General features: G+C 39.1%; 1 protein-coding gene across 11 annotated transcripts in view; it reads left to right on the top strand.

Annotated features, from left to right (window-relative positions):
- The window catches only part of MCTP2 (multiple C2 and transmembrane domain containing 2), a 245,082-nt gene extending 228,392 nt beyond the window's left edge, over positions 1-16,690 (top strand). For all 11 annotated transcript variants that reach the window (XM_038532734.1, XM_038532731.1, XM_038532739.1 and 8 more), the window contains 3 exons: positions 5,253-5,362; positions 11,119-11,216; positions 13,384-16,690. In XM_038532734.1, the coding sequence (XP_038388662.1) occupies positions 5,253-5,362; positions 11,119-11,216; positions 13,384-13,452 (277 nt within the window). In that variant the 3' untranslated portion in view covers positions 13,453-16,690. The remainder of the gene's footprint in view (positions 1-5,252; positions 5,363-11,118; positions 11,217-13,383) is intronic.
- The last annotated feature ends 746 nt before the right edge of the window (positions 16,691-17,436 follow it).

Raw genomic sequence — 17,436 nt, 5'->3', positions numbered from 1 at the left:
GTCTTTGAACTAAGCCCTCAGTATAAAAAGGAGTATTGAATAAATTAAATGAACAAAAATGCACCTTTTTACATTTTCTAAAGTGCCTACTATAGAGGTAGTGAGAGTGGGCTCTTGAACTGACTTTCTGAATTCATGTCCCAATTCTGTCACATACTGAGAGTATTGGTGCCAGTTATTTAACTTTTATGAGTCAGAGTCCTCATTTGTAGAATGGGAGTAATAATTATTCCTACTTCATCATATTTTGGAAAGAATTAAATGAATTAGTGTATATGAAGAGCTCAGACTAGTGGATGGCATGTATTACTCACTTAAGAATATTGACTATTATGAATATTATTTTTGGCAAACTGCCTTGGCTTTCTGTGTCTTAAATTAAAAAAAAATTAAAAAGCAAGTGTCTTCCTTTTTGTAAAAAAAAAAAAAGAGCCGTTTAAACACTTTCCACTAAAATTGTGGGTTGCTGAGAGGAAAACACAAGAGGTAGCTGACTTGGCTGTTGGAGAGCAAAACTGACAGGGTGTTTGTGACAGTATCTATACACATCTTCATTTCTAGCACTCAGCACTAATACACATGACACATCCCACACTTGTACACACAAACAACTGTTGAGATCTTTATAAAGATTGCATTAATTGGAAAGTAATTGGTATCTTGATAATATTTTAAGTTTACTAATCTAGTCTGTCTAGGTCATTTTGAATTTATTTCAATATTGTATTAGAGTTTTATGTATGAAAGTTTGACACATTTTTGTGAGGTATATTCCTAAATATTTGATTTGTTTCATGATATTTCAAATAGCCTCTTTTTTAAATATTTAATTTTCTACGTGTTCGTTACTAGAGTATAAAAGTGAATACATTTTTCCTGCATTCACTTTGTATCTATAAATTTTGGGAAATTTAGTTATCTTAATTTTTATCTGAAGATTATTGTTCTAGATTTTCTATTGCATAACCATTTTATCTAGGAATAATTTTTTCTTCCTTATTTTCTAATCCTTATACATTTTTCTATGTTTTCTTGCTTCATTATACTGGCTAGCAGCTCCATACCATGTCGAACAGAATTGGTATTGGTGAACATTTAGATATCAGAGAAAAAAACTTTTAACTTTTTACCCTAGGAATGATATTTGCAATAGTCATTTGTAAAGACGCTTTGTCAGATTAAAGAAGTTCCCCTTTATTCTTAGTTTACTAAGAATTTTTATCGTGCATGTGAGTTTTGTCAAACGTTTTTCCTGATTTCATTGGGATGATATTTTTTTTTCTCCTTTATTTTTGCTAATGTGGTCTATTATTCTTTTTCATTTTTAAATTTTAAGGCAATCTTGTACCTATTGAATAAACCCAACTTTGCCATGCTACACACTCTCTTCACATATTGCTATATTTTATTTACTATTACTTTGCATAGGATTTTTGGAGCTTTGGGTGTGATCATCAGTGAGAGTTGAGCTATAATTTTCTGTTCTTAAATTCTTAATGGAAAGAAGATTATTCTAGCCTCATACAACAGATGGGAGTGTTCTCTCTTTATCACTATCTGGAAGAGTTTACATAAGCCTGGTGTCATTACTTCCTTTAAGATTAGATAAAATCTTAGTAGTCCATTTAAATTTAGTGTGGTTATTAATATATTTAGATTTAAATTTGTGGCTTTTATTGTTTTCTTTGTCCTTGTTCTGTTTTGTTTTCTTGTCTGTATTTTTTATCAGAGTGTAAGCACTCTTTTTTTTTTTTTTTTTAAGATTTTATGTATTTATTCATGAGAGACACAGAGAGAGAGAGGCAGAGGGAGAAGCAGGCTCCATGCAGGGAGCCGGACGTGGGACTCTATCCCAGGTCTCCAGGATCAGGCCCTGGGCCGAAGGTGGCACTAAACCGCTGAGCCATCCGGGCTGCTCAACTCTTTTGCTATTCTTTTAGTTGTTACCCTAGAGTTTACAGCCTAATATAAAGTGTTAACTTATTTTGTCTTCCCAGTCAGGAACCTTCTTAATTTTGGTACCTAGCCATTGATTTGTACCCAGGATCTGCTACTATGTCTCTGTTTTCCAAAAACAAAAAAACCAAAAAATTAGAGCATAAAAGTTGATATTTGGTTTTACTTATTTATTTTAATTTTAATTGGTTGATTTCATGATATCTTAATTTTGTTTTTATTTTTATTGTAAATATGGTGCACATCCATGATAAAAGTAACCAAACAGAAAGCTCTCCTTTATTCTCTCTACTTCCTTTTCTTCCCCTTCTGTCCATCCTATTGAATTACCATTAACATTTTAGAGTATATCCATCAGAGGGTTTTTTCAGTTTAAAAACCTCTATGTGTGGTTTTTGTACATGTGTAAATTTATTAATAAAGACATATATATGCATATATGTGACACATACCCACATTTATTTATGCAATTTATTTTTTCACTGTCTTTCACTTACCTAGCTTTGAGCCTGTGTGTTGAGGGGTAAGGGAGTTTGTGTGGGTGCCCTTTTTATTATTTCATTGTTTTTTTTAAAGATATATACACTTGCAACTGTATGCTCAGAAAAAGAGAGAATAAAGGTTACCTAGCTCTGTGTATATAGTAGATGCTTAATAAATGCTGAATTGAACAAAACAAAAATCTGCATGATACTACGAAGTAGACATCTATTTAGATTTTTCCCTTTATTTAGATATTGTGCTATTAAGGAAATTGATGCTATTTCCTTTTGTAAGTACTAGCAACCATTACTGTGACATTCATGCATTGCCCCTGCATCCCTGTGCAAAGAGATCTGTAGATTAAACTTCCTGCCATGGCATAATTTGGAGCATTCAGGGAGTCTGAATAACATTTCTACAAGCATGAAATTGCCCTCCAAAACATTCAACTAAAAGTTTTACTACAGAAGAAAGTAGTAAGAAATGGACCCATATATATATATATATATATATATATATATATATATATATATATATATATGTAAATTTAGAATAGCCTAGAAAAAGGCATGAGGAAGGAGTAGGGAGAATATCAATTATTCAGTTTGTTGGTATCAAGTTACTAGACTAGGGAAGTCTTTGGTAAGTGCTACCAAATCTAGAAATCAGCAAGGGAAAACATTGATAAAGTTGGTCATGTAAAATATATAATTTTATATTTAAAAATTTATAAACCAGATTAAAAAAAGACAAAGCAACACATTAGAAAAACACTGTGACAAATATGACAAAGGACTGATTTCTTTGGTATCCAAAGAGGTATTTTAAATCACTGAGGAAAAAGTCGAGCAAAACAGCTTAAGGCACAATAGACAAATCATAACTGCTTTCTGTTTTTTCAGTTTTTATAATGTGCTAAAACCAGAATGTGCTAGCTACCTTAAATGCAAGTTCTTATTTAACTTTGGCAGAACTCTATGACAGGGGTATTCTTCTTCTCCACATTTTGCAGAGCAGAAGTTGGTGCAGGTTGATTAAATCGCTTTCTTGTAGCTTATTAGAGATGGAGCTTGAACTCAAACCGATGTCAGTATGCTTAAACATCCGTTTTCTTAAGCACTTTCCCAAATTCTGGCACCTAACGAAGAAATCAGCTGGAAATCGCTTACGAAACAATTAAAATGATGAGCATACATGTTAAAAGGTGTTTAAATTTGCTTATAGTTTTAAAAAGCAAGAAATTCACATGTACCTTTCTATGGGCAAAGATTAAAAATGTTTATAGTCTATAATAAGAGGGTGAGGTGACTGGGTTTTTCTAAGACTCTTTGTGGAATTGTGGTTATTTACAAAACAAAATAAATTTCTCTCAGCCTCAATTTGCTCATGTGTAAAATGAGGATAATCTTTACTCAGGAGAATTGTGGTGACCATCATGACATGAAAAATATTAGCGCAAAGGGACACCTGGGTGGCTCAATGGTTGAGCATCTGCCTTCAACTCAGGGTGTGATCCCAAGATCTGGGATCAAGTCCTGCATCAGGCTCCCTGCGAGGAGCCTGCTTCTCCCTCAGCCGATGTCTCTGCCTTTCTCTCTCTCTCTCTCTCTCTCTCTCTGTGTGTCTGTCTCTTATGAATAAATAAATAAATCTTAAAAAAAGATATTAGCACAATGGCACAATAAAGTGTCCAGTAGCTATTATATGTTAGCCTCCCCACCCCTACCACACATTCACACAAACAACACACAAAAAACAAAGAGACAAATCTTTTACCCCTTTATATCCTTAGCACAAGGCCCAGGGTCAATAGATAATCATGTAAGTGAAGCTAAAGACCAGGAAGAAGAAGGGCCAGAGTCTCTCATGGGCTCTCCAAAGGACATGGGATTTACAGATCATTTTCTAGGACCATGAAAGTGTTTCCACTGTTTGTTCAAATCTACATCCCATGTTCTGGATCTCCATTTGCACATAAGTCAAGGAGGCAATGCATATACTGAAAGGATCCAGGGGCCTCATGAAAATAACATGTGGTCGTATAACCTGCATTATCTATGGGTTGGTGGCATAATGGTTTGTAGTCAAATGTCCTCAGCCCATTTCAGGGTAACCTTCTGGAGTCAGTGAGTCTGAAAGTTCTAAAGATAAGTTATTAGAAAACACAAAAGTTGAGATACCTGGATGGCTTAGTCAGTTAAGCGTCAGATTCTCGATTTCAGGTCAGGTTGTCATCACAGGGCCCTGAGATGGAACCCCTCATGGAGCTCTGCATTGAGCATGGAGCCTATTTGAGATTCTTTTTCTCTCTCCCTCTGCTGCTCTACACGCCCCCCCCCCCCAACTTGCATACTCTCTGTCTCAAAAAGGAAAAAAAAAGCATCAGAGCACCTTAATAATATCCTCCATTTTCTAAATATTTACTGGCAACCATGTCTTCATTGAGAGAATAATGTTGACTTTGAAGTGACCTCACTAACCTTTCATTTTGAAGATCTCCATGCATGGAGCCATCATGACAACACTATGGTCTTTCATTGCTTGTGAGAGCCAGAGTCTTCCCTTAAACACTATCAGTTCCAGGAAGGCAAAGTCACCACGACCTTGAGAAGTTGGCTGGCAGTTGGTCTTGGGACCTAACCCTCAGGACCTCAGTGAAGGTTTTGCAGTCCCCAGTTTGGCAGATATCTCTCTCCAGGTTTTTAGAGAGACTTTTCCAGTAGACCTTTTTCATTTGTGTAACTAAGAAATAAACACAGCAAGAGAATGTGTAGAGCATCAGAGAAAATGACATTTATGTGCTTTGTCTGCAGCACATTTAACTGGACGGTCCCATTCCTTTCGTTCCTGGCCTGTCTGATCCTGGCAGTGGCCACCATCACTTTGTATTTTATTCCACTCCGGTACATCATTTTAATCTGGGGTAAGTCTGGCATGATCCTTTTGCTGGCAGTCAGTTTCAGGTAAGAACCAATTACTCATTTGTAAAGTGCGACTATAAACTTTAAATGTGCTCTTGTAGGCAATTAAACATGAGATTAAGGGAGGCATTTTGGGAAAAAAACTTCCAAGACCTCCCTGAAAAGGCCAGTTGCGTGAACGATCAGTGTAGATATTTATAGGCCTCTTGCATAATTGCAATCAAATAAAAATGTGATCGTGCATGAGATTTCCCTTTGGGCTTCCATAGTCATAAATACCCTTGGATAATATATTGCCGTGGCCCGGTAATTTTCAGGAAACACTGTTATTCAAACAGTGAGCCAACACCTGCATCTCACCCTTTATATTATGTAAAAGTAGATCTGGCCACAGCCAGGTTGCTTCTGACACTTCATCTCTCCTGGAGGAAAAATAACCTAACCCAATTCTTAAATCCAGAAGCAGTAGAAAGGAAGGGAGGTGGTTACTCCCTAACCAGTGCCTGAAAGAAGAGGAAGCTATAATTTAGCAGGGTAAATGGTGTGCTATATAAAGTTTAGCTGCTTTAAAAAAGTAGAAACAAAAATCTCAAACTTGAAATAAGTGCCATGACTTGATTTACTACTCAAGCTAGCAGTTGGATAGAAGACAAGCAGCTTTGTGAATATTTGTGTCTGTTGCTGGGTGGGCTCTGGGTTGATAGAAGGAGCATACATTGCAGTAAATTAATTGCGGGAGAAACAAACAACCCTTTTCCATAAGAGTCTGCCAGTCACAGTTTTCCATTCCTTGGCTCCTATGACTACTGCTGAGTTCTCAACCATAGCTATTCCTTTCTAGGGATCCTCAGGTGTTGAGGTGTTCAGAGAAGTTATCCATACAAGTGACTGCAATAAGGTGCATTTACCTTTAAGCAAAAGCCTGAGAGCTTTATGTCAGATAAAAGCTACAACCTTTCTAAAACCATTAAGTGTAGACCTTTTCAAAGAGAATCCACAGGAGTAGAATCCTGCTGACAAGGAAAGCCAAATGTAGACATCTAAAAAATAGAATAACTCATTAAACTTCAGAAGTGGAGTGATTTTGAGAGAACATAAGCCACTGGTTGTCTGTTTTGTCCAAGAAGTGAAAATCCCATATAAAGAAGTATCTCTCTTTCATAGCAAGCCCAAGAAGAAAAAGGTATTCTGATTTCCCTCTGTAGGGGTCTATTTTAAGCCTCAACGACACTCAGTCTTGGGCAAAGTCTTCTATCCATATTTAACCTTTGTTTGTTTCTCTATTTTTCAACAATGCTAGCACATTGGTCCATAGACCCTTAGAAAGAGAACATAAAGCTCTTCAGGATCCATTGATCAGGAAGGAACATTTTGTAAAAGTATCTCCCTGAATACCTTACGTACTAAACATTATCCATATAGACTGAATAATCTCACTCTTTCTTAATGGTCTTTCATTAAGAATTAGTTTCCAAATCCATTTACTGATCATATTTAAAAAACAGATCTTTAAAGCTGTTGTCTGATCCTAATCAGAACATGATTCAAAATTACTGTAATCATTTGGCCAACATTGTGTTCATTTTTAAGCTGGTATAAGTTGAATGCATGGTCAGCTTGTCAAACACTGTTTCTCATGATTTCCTCCTCATTTCTGGTGCATACTTGACTTGCTTTTCTGCATCTTTCCCTCCACAAAGAAGACTGTACTGTTTCCTTATTTGATCATCAGTGTTGGAATTCCAATTCCTCTTTCTGTTTATCCAAAATTGCTTTGACTTCTGATCTTATCCTCCAAGATCTTGGCAGCTTTCCAACACCAACTTTTAGCATCTAATTAATGAGAGATAGCTCTATTTATTTCAGTTTATAGGTGAAATTATTAAATAGCATGGAGTCTCTTATGTTCTCCCGAGCTGACAGTAATCCTTCAAGCTTTGTTTTCTGTGTCTAGTTCTTTGGTTTTCTGCTCTGGACAGGGGCTTATAGATTATTGTTGAGTTCACTATATATAATGTAGTCAAAATCCTTGACAATAAACACATGATCTATTGCCTCATCGAGTAAAACCTGCCATGCCATCATGGAATATACTCGGCAGTTCTATCAGGACTTCTTCTTTTCTGATACAAATTAGTTATTAGCTAGCATGAACCCAGGACATTCCTTTGCATATCTCCTATATGATTGTATCCTTGGCAGAGACTTTCTCATGTAAAGTCTTCTGACTTCATATGTCTTCAATTTCTAGTGTTCCTTTCAACTTTATTAAGGATCAGAAGATCATTTCTTATTCTGAGTTACTCATTTTCATTGAGTTAAGATCCTAAGATTTTTTTTTTTGGTCCACTATTTTTAACCCTTTGGAACAAAATTACTTAACTGTATGTTCTATATTTCCATATTCTATATACCCAAATAATATTTTTATAGGAATACTTATTAAGTACCAGAATTATTTACCATAAGCCTCTGAAAAGCAGCCTAATTTCAAAATGGCCATAAGGAATATTCCTTAACTCACCGACTTCATTGTAAGCTTTTGAAGGGTGAGACATTTTTCTTTCTTCTTTAATGTATAATTCCTAGAGAAGCTACATATAGGTAGTAGTTCTTTAATAAGTACTTGTCAAATATTTAATGAGTCTGCATGTTTCATACCTGTGGTCTATAGGGATGGCATTTCTTTTGAGCCTACCACCCACCTCTCTTGTGTGGGAGTGTAGATTTTGAAAAAGATGTGAGAAGTAGTTTAAGAGGGATATTTAACATTTTCTGAAGGAAACCATATCTACTGAATTTTGATCACCTATTTGATGTATTTCTAGAAAGCAAGGTACATTTTAGGATTAAATCCCATGTGGGTTTTCTGCCCCTTTTGAAAGGTTTCCCATATTCCTTTCATTCTGTTCTTCACTATAGATGCTTCTGTTATGATATGAGGTACTTCTGTTGTTCCAAGGTAGATGTGAGCTCCCTAAGCTAGATTTTGGGCTACTTGAAAAGAAGACCCATGACTTATTTAACTTTGTATTTCCATTTGATGACACTGTGTCTTTTATGTGGTGAGCTGTAGTGTTTGATACATGGGCAATCAAGGACCCTCTGCCCCACCTCACCCATCCCCACCAGTGTACTGAGGTCAGGGCTGCATTCCAGGCACTCATATAAGTATCTGAAAAATACTGTTTTAATTCTGTTTCAAGTGTGTATTCACCTGTGACCATACATGCAAAAAAGTCATGCAATTTTTCCAACTTTCTCCAAGAGATAGATAGATAGATAGATAGATAGATAGATTGATTGATTCTACTAGATTGCTCATTCCACTCCACTGATCCATTCAGTCTGGATCTGGGACTATTAAATGGTAGTATCTTTCTCAAATATTATCCTTTGGTGTTTGGATCCCATTTCTTTGTGTGTGCTAAAAAATTAAAATTCACAGCAAATAGGCCCTCTGCCTTTCTGTATTTGGGTTAAAAATACCTAAAGGTATATCCATCGTGCTACTAATAAAGTACAACTTCCAGATTTGGGTGTGTGCTCACATGCCTCACACTATAAGGATTCTTCTCTCACCACACCCCTTTGTTTTTTGGCTTGTTAACATCTAGAGTAATGATGGTAGCCCTTCATCATTTTGGAACTTCAGATTACGGAATCCTTGCGCTTACATTGTCCAATGTGATTCTCTCATCAACCTGGGAAACTACATAGGATAGGTCTTTATTATTCAGATTTTGATGTAAGAAATCTGAGGCACGGGAAGGTCAAGTGGTTTGCCTGAAACTACACAGATAATACATGGGTGATGCTGCAGCTGGGGCCCAGCTATTTGTGATCCATAACCCTCGTTCCTTGCCCCATGGCCCCATAGTGATGACCCAGGAGTTCATGAACCCCTGTTGACACTTGGTTTCACACAAAAGATCATAATGCAGAATTACTGACATTTAACAACGTTAAAAAAAAAAAAAAAGATAAGGTGTGCTTTTGAAGCATGCAATCTGAGTGCCTTATAATTTTTATTCTAAGTTTTTCAAACAGACAATCTCAGTGCATTGTGGGCTACTTCTGCCCTTATTCGTGCATTTGAGCTACTGTGCAGGTTTATAATCTTCTCAGTGACTAAGAATGCCGTGTTTTGATCGGCTGTGAGATTATCCCTGCCTTGCTGTTCATTGTAAAGACTCCAGATGCGCACACTATATATAATTAACAATAGAAGATATATCTTTCCTCAATAAGTCTTTGTCTCCCTTCATCATTTTGCCTTGTCTGTTTTCTTTTGCCAAAAAGCCCATGCTACAATTAAGTGTCTTTAGAATAACACAGTGAGAGTATTTTAGTTTAAAGGAATGCCGGGGGAAATTTTAGCTAGAAACATGAAGCTTGCTGTGGGGGGTAGAGGGAAGAAAGGCACAGTGCAGCTTTGACTTGAGAGATAAAGAATCATTTGGGAGGAGGCTTCCCCAGCCCAAACACCAGGCCACCATTTTACTCATAAACAATGGCCGGCTCCCATTTGCAAAGCTGATGTAAATCTGACCCTCTGCAGAAATGACTAGAGGCTGGCCTTGTGTTGGGTATAATGTCACACAGGAACTTCTGTCCTTAGACCAAAGCAAAAGACTATTTAATGAAGAAAAACATCAAAGCTTTTATGGGCTGGGGGCTGTCAAACCGTTAACTGTTACCCTGGCCTTGAGGTAAGAGTCAGGGTTCATCTGAGGTGAGGATTCATTCAGCATCATTGGGATGGACCCAGCCTTCAGACATAATCCTCACTAAGCATGCGCTCTGTGGCAAGACTTCAGAAGCCCACCACTTTTAGTCTTTCTGCTTGGAAAACTCAGCAGGAAGAAGAGTTGACCCTTGGGGAAAGACAACAGCTCACGAGCTCTTGCCAGCAGCTCTGAGGAACAGAGGAGGAGGCAAGAGTGGCTGAGAGGTACATCCCTCTGGTGAGAAAACCACAGGCAGAGCTCGCCCAGGGCATGCCCGCACCCCCAAGGTGCAGCCGTCACAGATGCCCTAAACACTGAACCCCCTCTAATTACCACTGTCCCTGGCCTAAATTAGCAGGGACTCCAATGACGACGAGACAAACCCACGCACCAGCGTCACAGTCCATAAATTAAGTTAGCAGCCATAGTAAGATAATTTCCAATAATAACTTTTCACAGTTTCCTGCAGCATCAAAGTACAATCAACATGTCAAGTACTGTTCTGCAGCAAGAGAAGAGAAACCTGTGAAAATAAGCTGGAGTCAGGCAGAGAGATTTCTGCAGTTTCTTTTTAACAACAAAAAAGCAACTCCCGCCCTCCACCTCCCACGGCTCCATTTGGTCCAGGGCCCCCAAGCAGAGACTTGTTGGGACTAATGAAGGCCTTTTCCCATCTGGGACGTTTGTTTTCCTAGCAGAGGAGGCTGTTAATCAGTGTAGTCCAGAGAAGCCAGTGCGCACCACGGTTTTAGTGTGTGTTTCTGCTGCCCTGCTGCTGGGATTGTAATGGGATTTTCACAGTTGAAGAAGGCAGAGCTCCTGTCCAACAGAACCACCCCCCCTTTCCTTCCAGAAAAGGCATTTGTGAATGGTTCCGCATGACAGAGACATGTGTGTGACTTGAGGTCTAGTAATTGTTTTACGCTAATTTTTACTTCTGAACCTCCCCCATTCCCCAGTCAGGAGAGTTTTTAAAGATACAGACAGACAGACAGACAAAGAGATTTCTCAGTGCTTCTATTTTTCAGGCATAAATAAATTTACGAAGAAACTTCGAAATCCCTATGCCATCGACAATAATGAGCTGCTAGACTTCCTCTCCAGGGTACCATCTGATGTTCAAAAGGTACGTAATGAATGGTCACCACCAGCGGGGACCCCGGCGCTGAAGTTTGGCCAGCCCCAGAGCCAGAGGAGCACAGGGCAGTGTGTGGGTAATTGAGATAACGAATCAGAAAATCTTTAAAGCGGCCTGGCTTGCAGGGAGGTGACAGGAAAACCTTTGTCCAGAGCATGAGATGATTATGGAAAATTACCCCAAGAAAGGGCTACTTAAGAATGATCTGGAACCCATACTGTGTGGGTATAGTGCAATGGCGTTTGTCTGTTTTCTGATCACTTGCCTCCCCGAAGAGGATAAGATGGGCCCAGTGAGTGGGAGAGTGGGAGAGCCCAAGCTAGGGGAGGGTTGCTTCTTTTCCTCCTCTTCCGGCTGGCAGGCATTTTAGGGGAAGTAGGGGACAAGAGGATTATTCTTTTTATTCTTGCTTGCCCCAATTATGTCGCAGGCTTCCCTTCTGTCCTTTCCCTCTGATGATTTAGGGATGCTGGGGGCAAGGCTCCTACCTACTCTCATACACATAGAGGCAGAGATGGCAGGAAATAAATGGAGATCGATCAGAAGTATTATCACAGGTAATGGTCATTCGGTCCAGCGGCATCTGGTTTCTGTGGACGCATAGAGATTAAACCAGGCAACAATACCAGAAAGTCCTGTAGAGTAGCCTGAGCCAGGCCCCTGCAGATCAGGCTGCTATAAATCCAAAGGAAGGAGGGCAGGCAATGATTTCTCGAAAGGAGAATAGAGATCATAGAAAAGGGAGATGGGGAGACCATGGTGTGAGATATCAACATGATGATCAAAGGCACAGCCCTTTATTATCTGAGAGAATCCAAATCAAGTATCGATTTTCATCTTTGGGCCACTGACACAGAAGTGGTTCCCAGTGGCTCTGTGCAGATTGCAGTGACTCGGGCCTGAAAAGACCTAGGGTTTTTTTCCCCTTCACTCTGAGTTCTAGAGGTTAAGATAGAGTCCATGATGTTGTTTTTCTTTAACCTCCATTTTATGATATAATTAGCTATGAAATGCATTCTGTGCATTAGAAGTTACTCGTTAACATTTGCATTCCATGATTATAAAATAGTAACCTGGCCCCTGTTTGTTTTGCATTGAAGATTGACAGGTATGTCATCCCCTGCTCCCCTAGGGGACCTTTACCAAACACTCTAAGGAAAGGGTGCCTTTTGCATGTATCTGCTTTTGACAAAAGTATAGCTCAACATATGTGATGGGGCATGGTGTCCTTGGGGAGTTTGGCACAAATGCTAAAAGACAGTCAGCATGTGGTCTGTAATACAATACTTTAAATGAAGCCATTCCACGGTCAGCCAATGAAAACCCACACACCAGAGCAATGAGCGTGCGATGTACCATCATTCGAGTTGCAATCTGAGTTCGTCCTCAAAGAAAGGAAATCACCACTGAGCACACCCCACCACAAGGTTTGTCTCTACAGAGTCCAGGCACCAGCCCTCAGAGTGGCCAGTTGACATGAATAGAGAGGGATGCGACCAAAGAGCATTCAAGGAAGATACACAGTCCGCCAGCAAAATTCTCGGTGTACCAGCAAGAGCACTTCCAAATAACACAATAGACAGTTTGCCACTGGGGACTTCCCGAGTGCTCATATTTATCACAGATGTTTTAGCCATTACATTGTAAATGAAATTCATTTTTAAGCGAAATCTATTTAACTCTGTGGTCAGTATCAGTTTCAACATTTTTTTTTTCTCTCCCTGGCAAAATAAATGTATATGATTTGCAGGGATTTTTTCCCCCAAATTTTAGAGACTTTTAAATGAATATTTCTTAGTGAGTTGCTGTATCATATACTAAGATAAACATTCCCAAGAGGCCACTATTAAGCATACTTGTGGTGGGAAATGGGCACGCACACAACTAAAATTATCTGGCGGTGCTGAGAGCAGGTACAAAACCCATGCATCTCATTAGAAAAATCTGCTTTTAATATTTTGGTTTCAAGAAATGATGCATGACTTCTCAAATCCTTCCTGCAATTAATCCCTCCATGTTCCTGTGTTTAGAAAATGATTCATTACCTTTGAACCTTCCTTCCTTTGCCTCCGTCTGTCCTTGGGGAGCCATTAACACACACGATGGTGAGCTAGGGTTACCTCACCGCCAGCGGCCCGTCTGTTTGTTTTCACAGGTGCAGTACGCAGAACTGAAACTGTGCAGCAGCCAGAGCCCCCTTCGGAAGAAGCGCAGCGCTCTCTAGGACATGCACCAACCGTGGACACCAGCACCCGATTCCCTATTTGGTTGATAAGACCAACACTATCTCTGTTCAAGTGGTGGTACCCATGGTGTCATTCTGAAATGGGTGCTGTACGGAGCCCTCCATGTACCCTCCCCGCTTCTCCACATGCGCCGATGCACACACGCATGTGTGCACATCCACACGCATGGGTGTGCTAGTTGCTTAGCTAGCGGGCCAGCCAGTCAAAAGGAAACAATCTAGTGACTGCGGAAGACTGAGGTCCCTTCTCAAATAAGAGGTAAAGCCAGGCTGCTGGGGTTCTGAACGGCCTCCTCGAGAGTGGCCAGGAGACCACCTGGATTCAAGAGTGACTTTGAACTTGTCTTCGTACCCCCAACAGATTCTCCTTAAGATGCAGTTATTTCCATTACTGTTTGCACACTCCTTTCAGATTATTGTTCATGTGAGTCAGTTCGTTTCTCTGAGTTAATGAGTCTCTGGTAGCCATCACCTCCCCAACTAGTGTCTTTTATAAATAGATTTTTAAAAATATTTACCAGGATTAGCCCAGGTCTTTGGGAGCCCTTCCGCCATGATTATTGAAAATGTGTATGGACAATTGCAGTCAGCTCCCCCGGTGCTGGATACCAGCCCATATCATGGTCTATTGCTGGCAGTGGAAGCCCCAAGAAGGTCCTGAAGGGACCACTCATCCAAAAAGTGAAGGTTTCATGAGAATATTTGGTTGCCTTAAAAAATGCCATTTCTTCTGACTTGACTTTGCTTATTTCCAAAATAAAATGTCAATATTACAGTTTCAGAAAGAGGGGGATGAGTGAATGAATTCTGAGAGTACTTAGATAAATGAAGGGGCACCTTAGTGGCTCAGTGGTTGAGTGTCTGCCTTTGGTTCAGGGCGTGATCCTGGGATCGAGTCCCGCGTCGGGCTCCCCACAGGGAGCCTGCTTCTCCCTCTGCCTATGTCTCTGCCTTTCTCTCTGTGTCTTTCATGAATAATAAAATCTTGAAAAAAAAAAAAAGACAAATGAAGGCTGAGGAGCAAGGGACTAACTAATGAATATGGCTACTTTACCTGATTGTCATAATCACTTTATTCGCCTGCATTTTTGAGCAGAAAGTAAAAATAACTCAGCAATCCAAATTAATCTTTTGTTCTTGAGCAAGATAAGCTACACAGAATGCATATATATCTCAGAACCCCATTCCTAGAAAAGCACCACCCCAAGTCATCTTGAAGAATATCTGATTCCTGCCAACCTCACCATTTCATAGTACCCCCCCCAAGTAAAAACCTGGTTTTATGCATATATAAAATGCATGCAAATATCTTTCTGTTCGGATGATATTTAAGTTGTAAAGACTGTATTTTATTGACACATACTTTGTGCAGTTTTATATATTTAATATATATGTATATGTATTGTAAAGAAAAGTTGAGGTAAAGACCTGATTTAATAGCAAGTTTTACTATTTTTTTCTCTCCGAGTTGTAATTTAATAATCTTCAAACAAAATGTTTATGAAAAATGCCAAAGATTCTAAACCTTATCATCCCGTGTCTGTTTTTCTTCATATTATATCTTCCTGGGTTTCTTTCTGGCTGAGCCAGATTTCTGCATGATTTGATTTGCTTCAAGTTAATGAAGCTGGCTGGAAAAGAGCCTTGCAGAAATTATAAAAGCTCCAGTAAATCTCTTAGTTGTACATACAATAGATATCCAAGAATCTCTTTTGTTAAACCAGTTACTCAATCTTCTGTGTAAACAATGCCTCATTGTCTCACTCCCAACTATCATGTAGTTTATCACAGTCTGTCATTTTGTAACGACCTAAGTCAGACATTTTTAAACAGACATGTGAGATCTGATCAGTCATTTGAATGAAAACTTTCAGCAGCAAAATAACCCCTTATTTATTTAAGAGTGGAACCGATACGCTATTGTTGTTCTTTTGCTATACAATTTCAAAATGAAATAATTTGTCCAACAAGAAGGCATCAGTAGTTAGACTTATTCCCTCTGTAGCCCAATGAGAATTCTCAGCATTAAGTTTTGGACAGCAGCCGGGCTGCAAGGGCAAGACTGAATAAACCTTTAAGAAACTGTTAATGGAAAACAATTGTTAATTGATTCAGTAGACTTTGAACATTAGAAAGGTTAGTTGTAAGAGAAATGTGAAGATTTATACGAGTAATCCAACTTATACCAAGATCCCAGAATGCTCTTTAGATAAAATTTATGGATGGTGAACTCAAAGTTTGATAACGCAAGATAATTTGGTAGGAATGTTGAAGTTTAGCCAAGCTCTCCTGATTGTCTTCTCAAACCTCACCCTCCCGTTTCCAGCTCTGCCTGGATGTCTTATAGACACCTGTACTTCACTGGGTTAGAAACTCTGCTCTCTCTTCCTCCTTGTGTTCAGGACCCCTAAACCCATAGTCTCCTGCTTGCTTCCTTGTTTCCCTTACTAGTGCTGGCATCTTCTGGGCTGGGAGACACTGAGCATCCCGTTTTTTTGTTCCTCGTGGTTTTTTTCCCCACCTCCCAGCCCATAAACTTGTAGCTCCAGTGTTTCCATGTTATCTTGGCCATTTCTATCTTGGCCATTTCTGATCACCATCCCCTAAACCAAGGCCTCCAACACCTCTAAGGAGTCATGGCAACAGTGCCGATTACATTATGCCAGATTAATCCTCATTCCGACTATTCTTTTCACTAGAAATACTTTCTCACAAGTTTCTGTCCAAATAAATTCTGCCCTCCTTTAAAATTTTCAGAAGCTTCCCACCCCAAATAGGATTTCTTTCATTTCCTTGGCTAAATTAGACTCTACTCTTCTCTCTTACACCCCTGCCCCCTACGTCTTACATACCTTTCTGCATTTGCCATATTCTGCTATAGCTCATAGTTACCAGAGGCTTTGACTTTCATTGTCCTCCACTGGATAGACCATCCTGTCTGGCACCTAGTAGACACTCAGGAAATACATGATTAATGGACTGGGTCATAGTCAACTTTTCTTCTCTGCCCTTTTATGTATACAGAGAGTTGAGCCAGGTAGATTAGTATGGTCTATCAGAGGAAATAATTTCTTGTATTTAGCACACAACTTATACTGTGTGATATTATTTATAAGCTCTGGCCATGTCAACTATAAACTTCTCAATGATGTCTTATATTGGCGAAGTCATTACCTACATGTCACAGAAAAATAAATTTGTGCACGGTAAAAAATAATCAACTTTGATTTTTCGTCTTGTCATTTATCATTTAATGAACACATACAGAACACTGATGATATGCCTGAACAAAACAGACTACATTCCATTGGTAGAGCAAGACATAAAACAGATACTTTCAAAAAGTGGCATGACATTTGCAGATTCAAGTTTTAAAAACAGTATTCTGGCTGCAGTGGTGGACCAGCACTTATGAGTGTTCAAAGGAGAGCTAATTTGAAGAATCTTTATAAATTGATGGTAGCCTGGACCTTCCAATAGCATCCATGGAAAAAATACAGGTGAAATCGTTAGATGGGGAGGAGGAAAAATGAGTGGGACTTCTCAGTTGCTTGACTATGGGGTGAGGGAGAGAATAGAGATGCCACTCAGTGTTCTCATCTTTGGGTCCAGGAAGATGGTATGGTTTTCCTAAGACAGAATTATAGGAGCAGCCATGAGAGGAACAGCATGAGCCCAGTTTTAGATGATGTTGAATTTGAGTTACCTGACAAGCCTCTAAATGGGGCTCTTAAAGAGGTAACAGTATATGGATATGGAGCTGAGAAAAGAAATGCACTATACTTGAGAGAAATATACTAAAGGCCAACAGTCATAGAAATGATTGAAGCCACATACATCAAGAAATTGACTCCATACTCAAGAAATTGACAGTTAAGTCTTATCAATTTATAAGGCTTATCAATTTATAAGACTATAAGACTTAGTCAACTAAGGCTAAATAGAAATATTAAACAAGAGAAA

Source organism: Canis lupus, chromosome 3 (genome assembly GCF_011100685.1).
Source record: "Canis lupus familiaris isolate Mischka breed German Shepherd chromosome 3, alternate assembly UU_Cfam_GSD_1.0, whole genome shotgun sequence".
Classification (NCBI taxonomy): domain Eukaryota; kingdom Metazoa; phylum Chordata; class Mammalia; order Carnivora; family Canidae; genus Canis; species Canis lupus.
The sequence above is the reverse complement of the archived record's forward strand: the minus strand, read 5'-3'. Positions and strand labels throughout refer to the sequence as shown.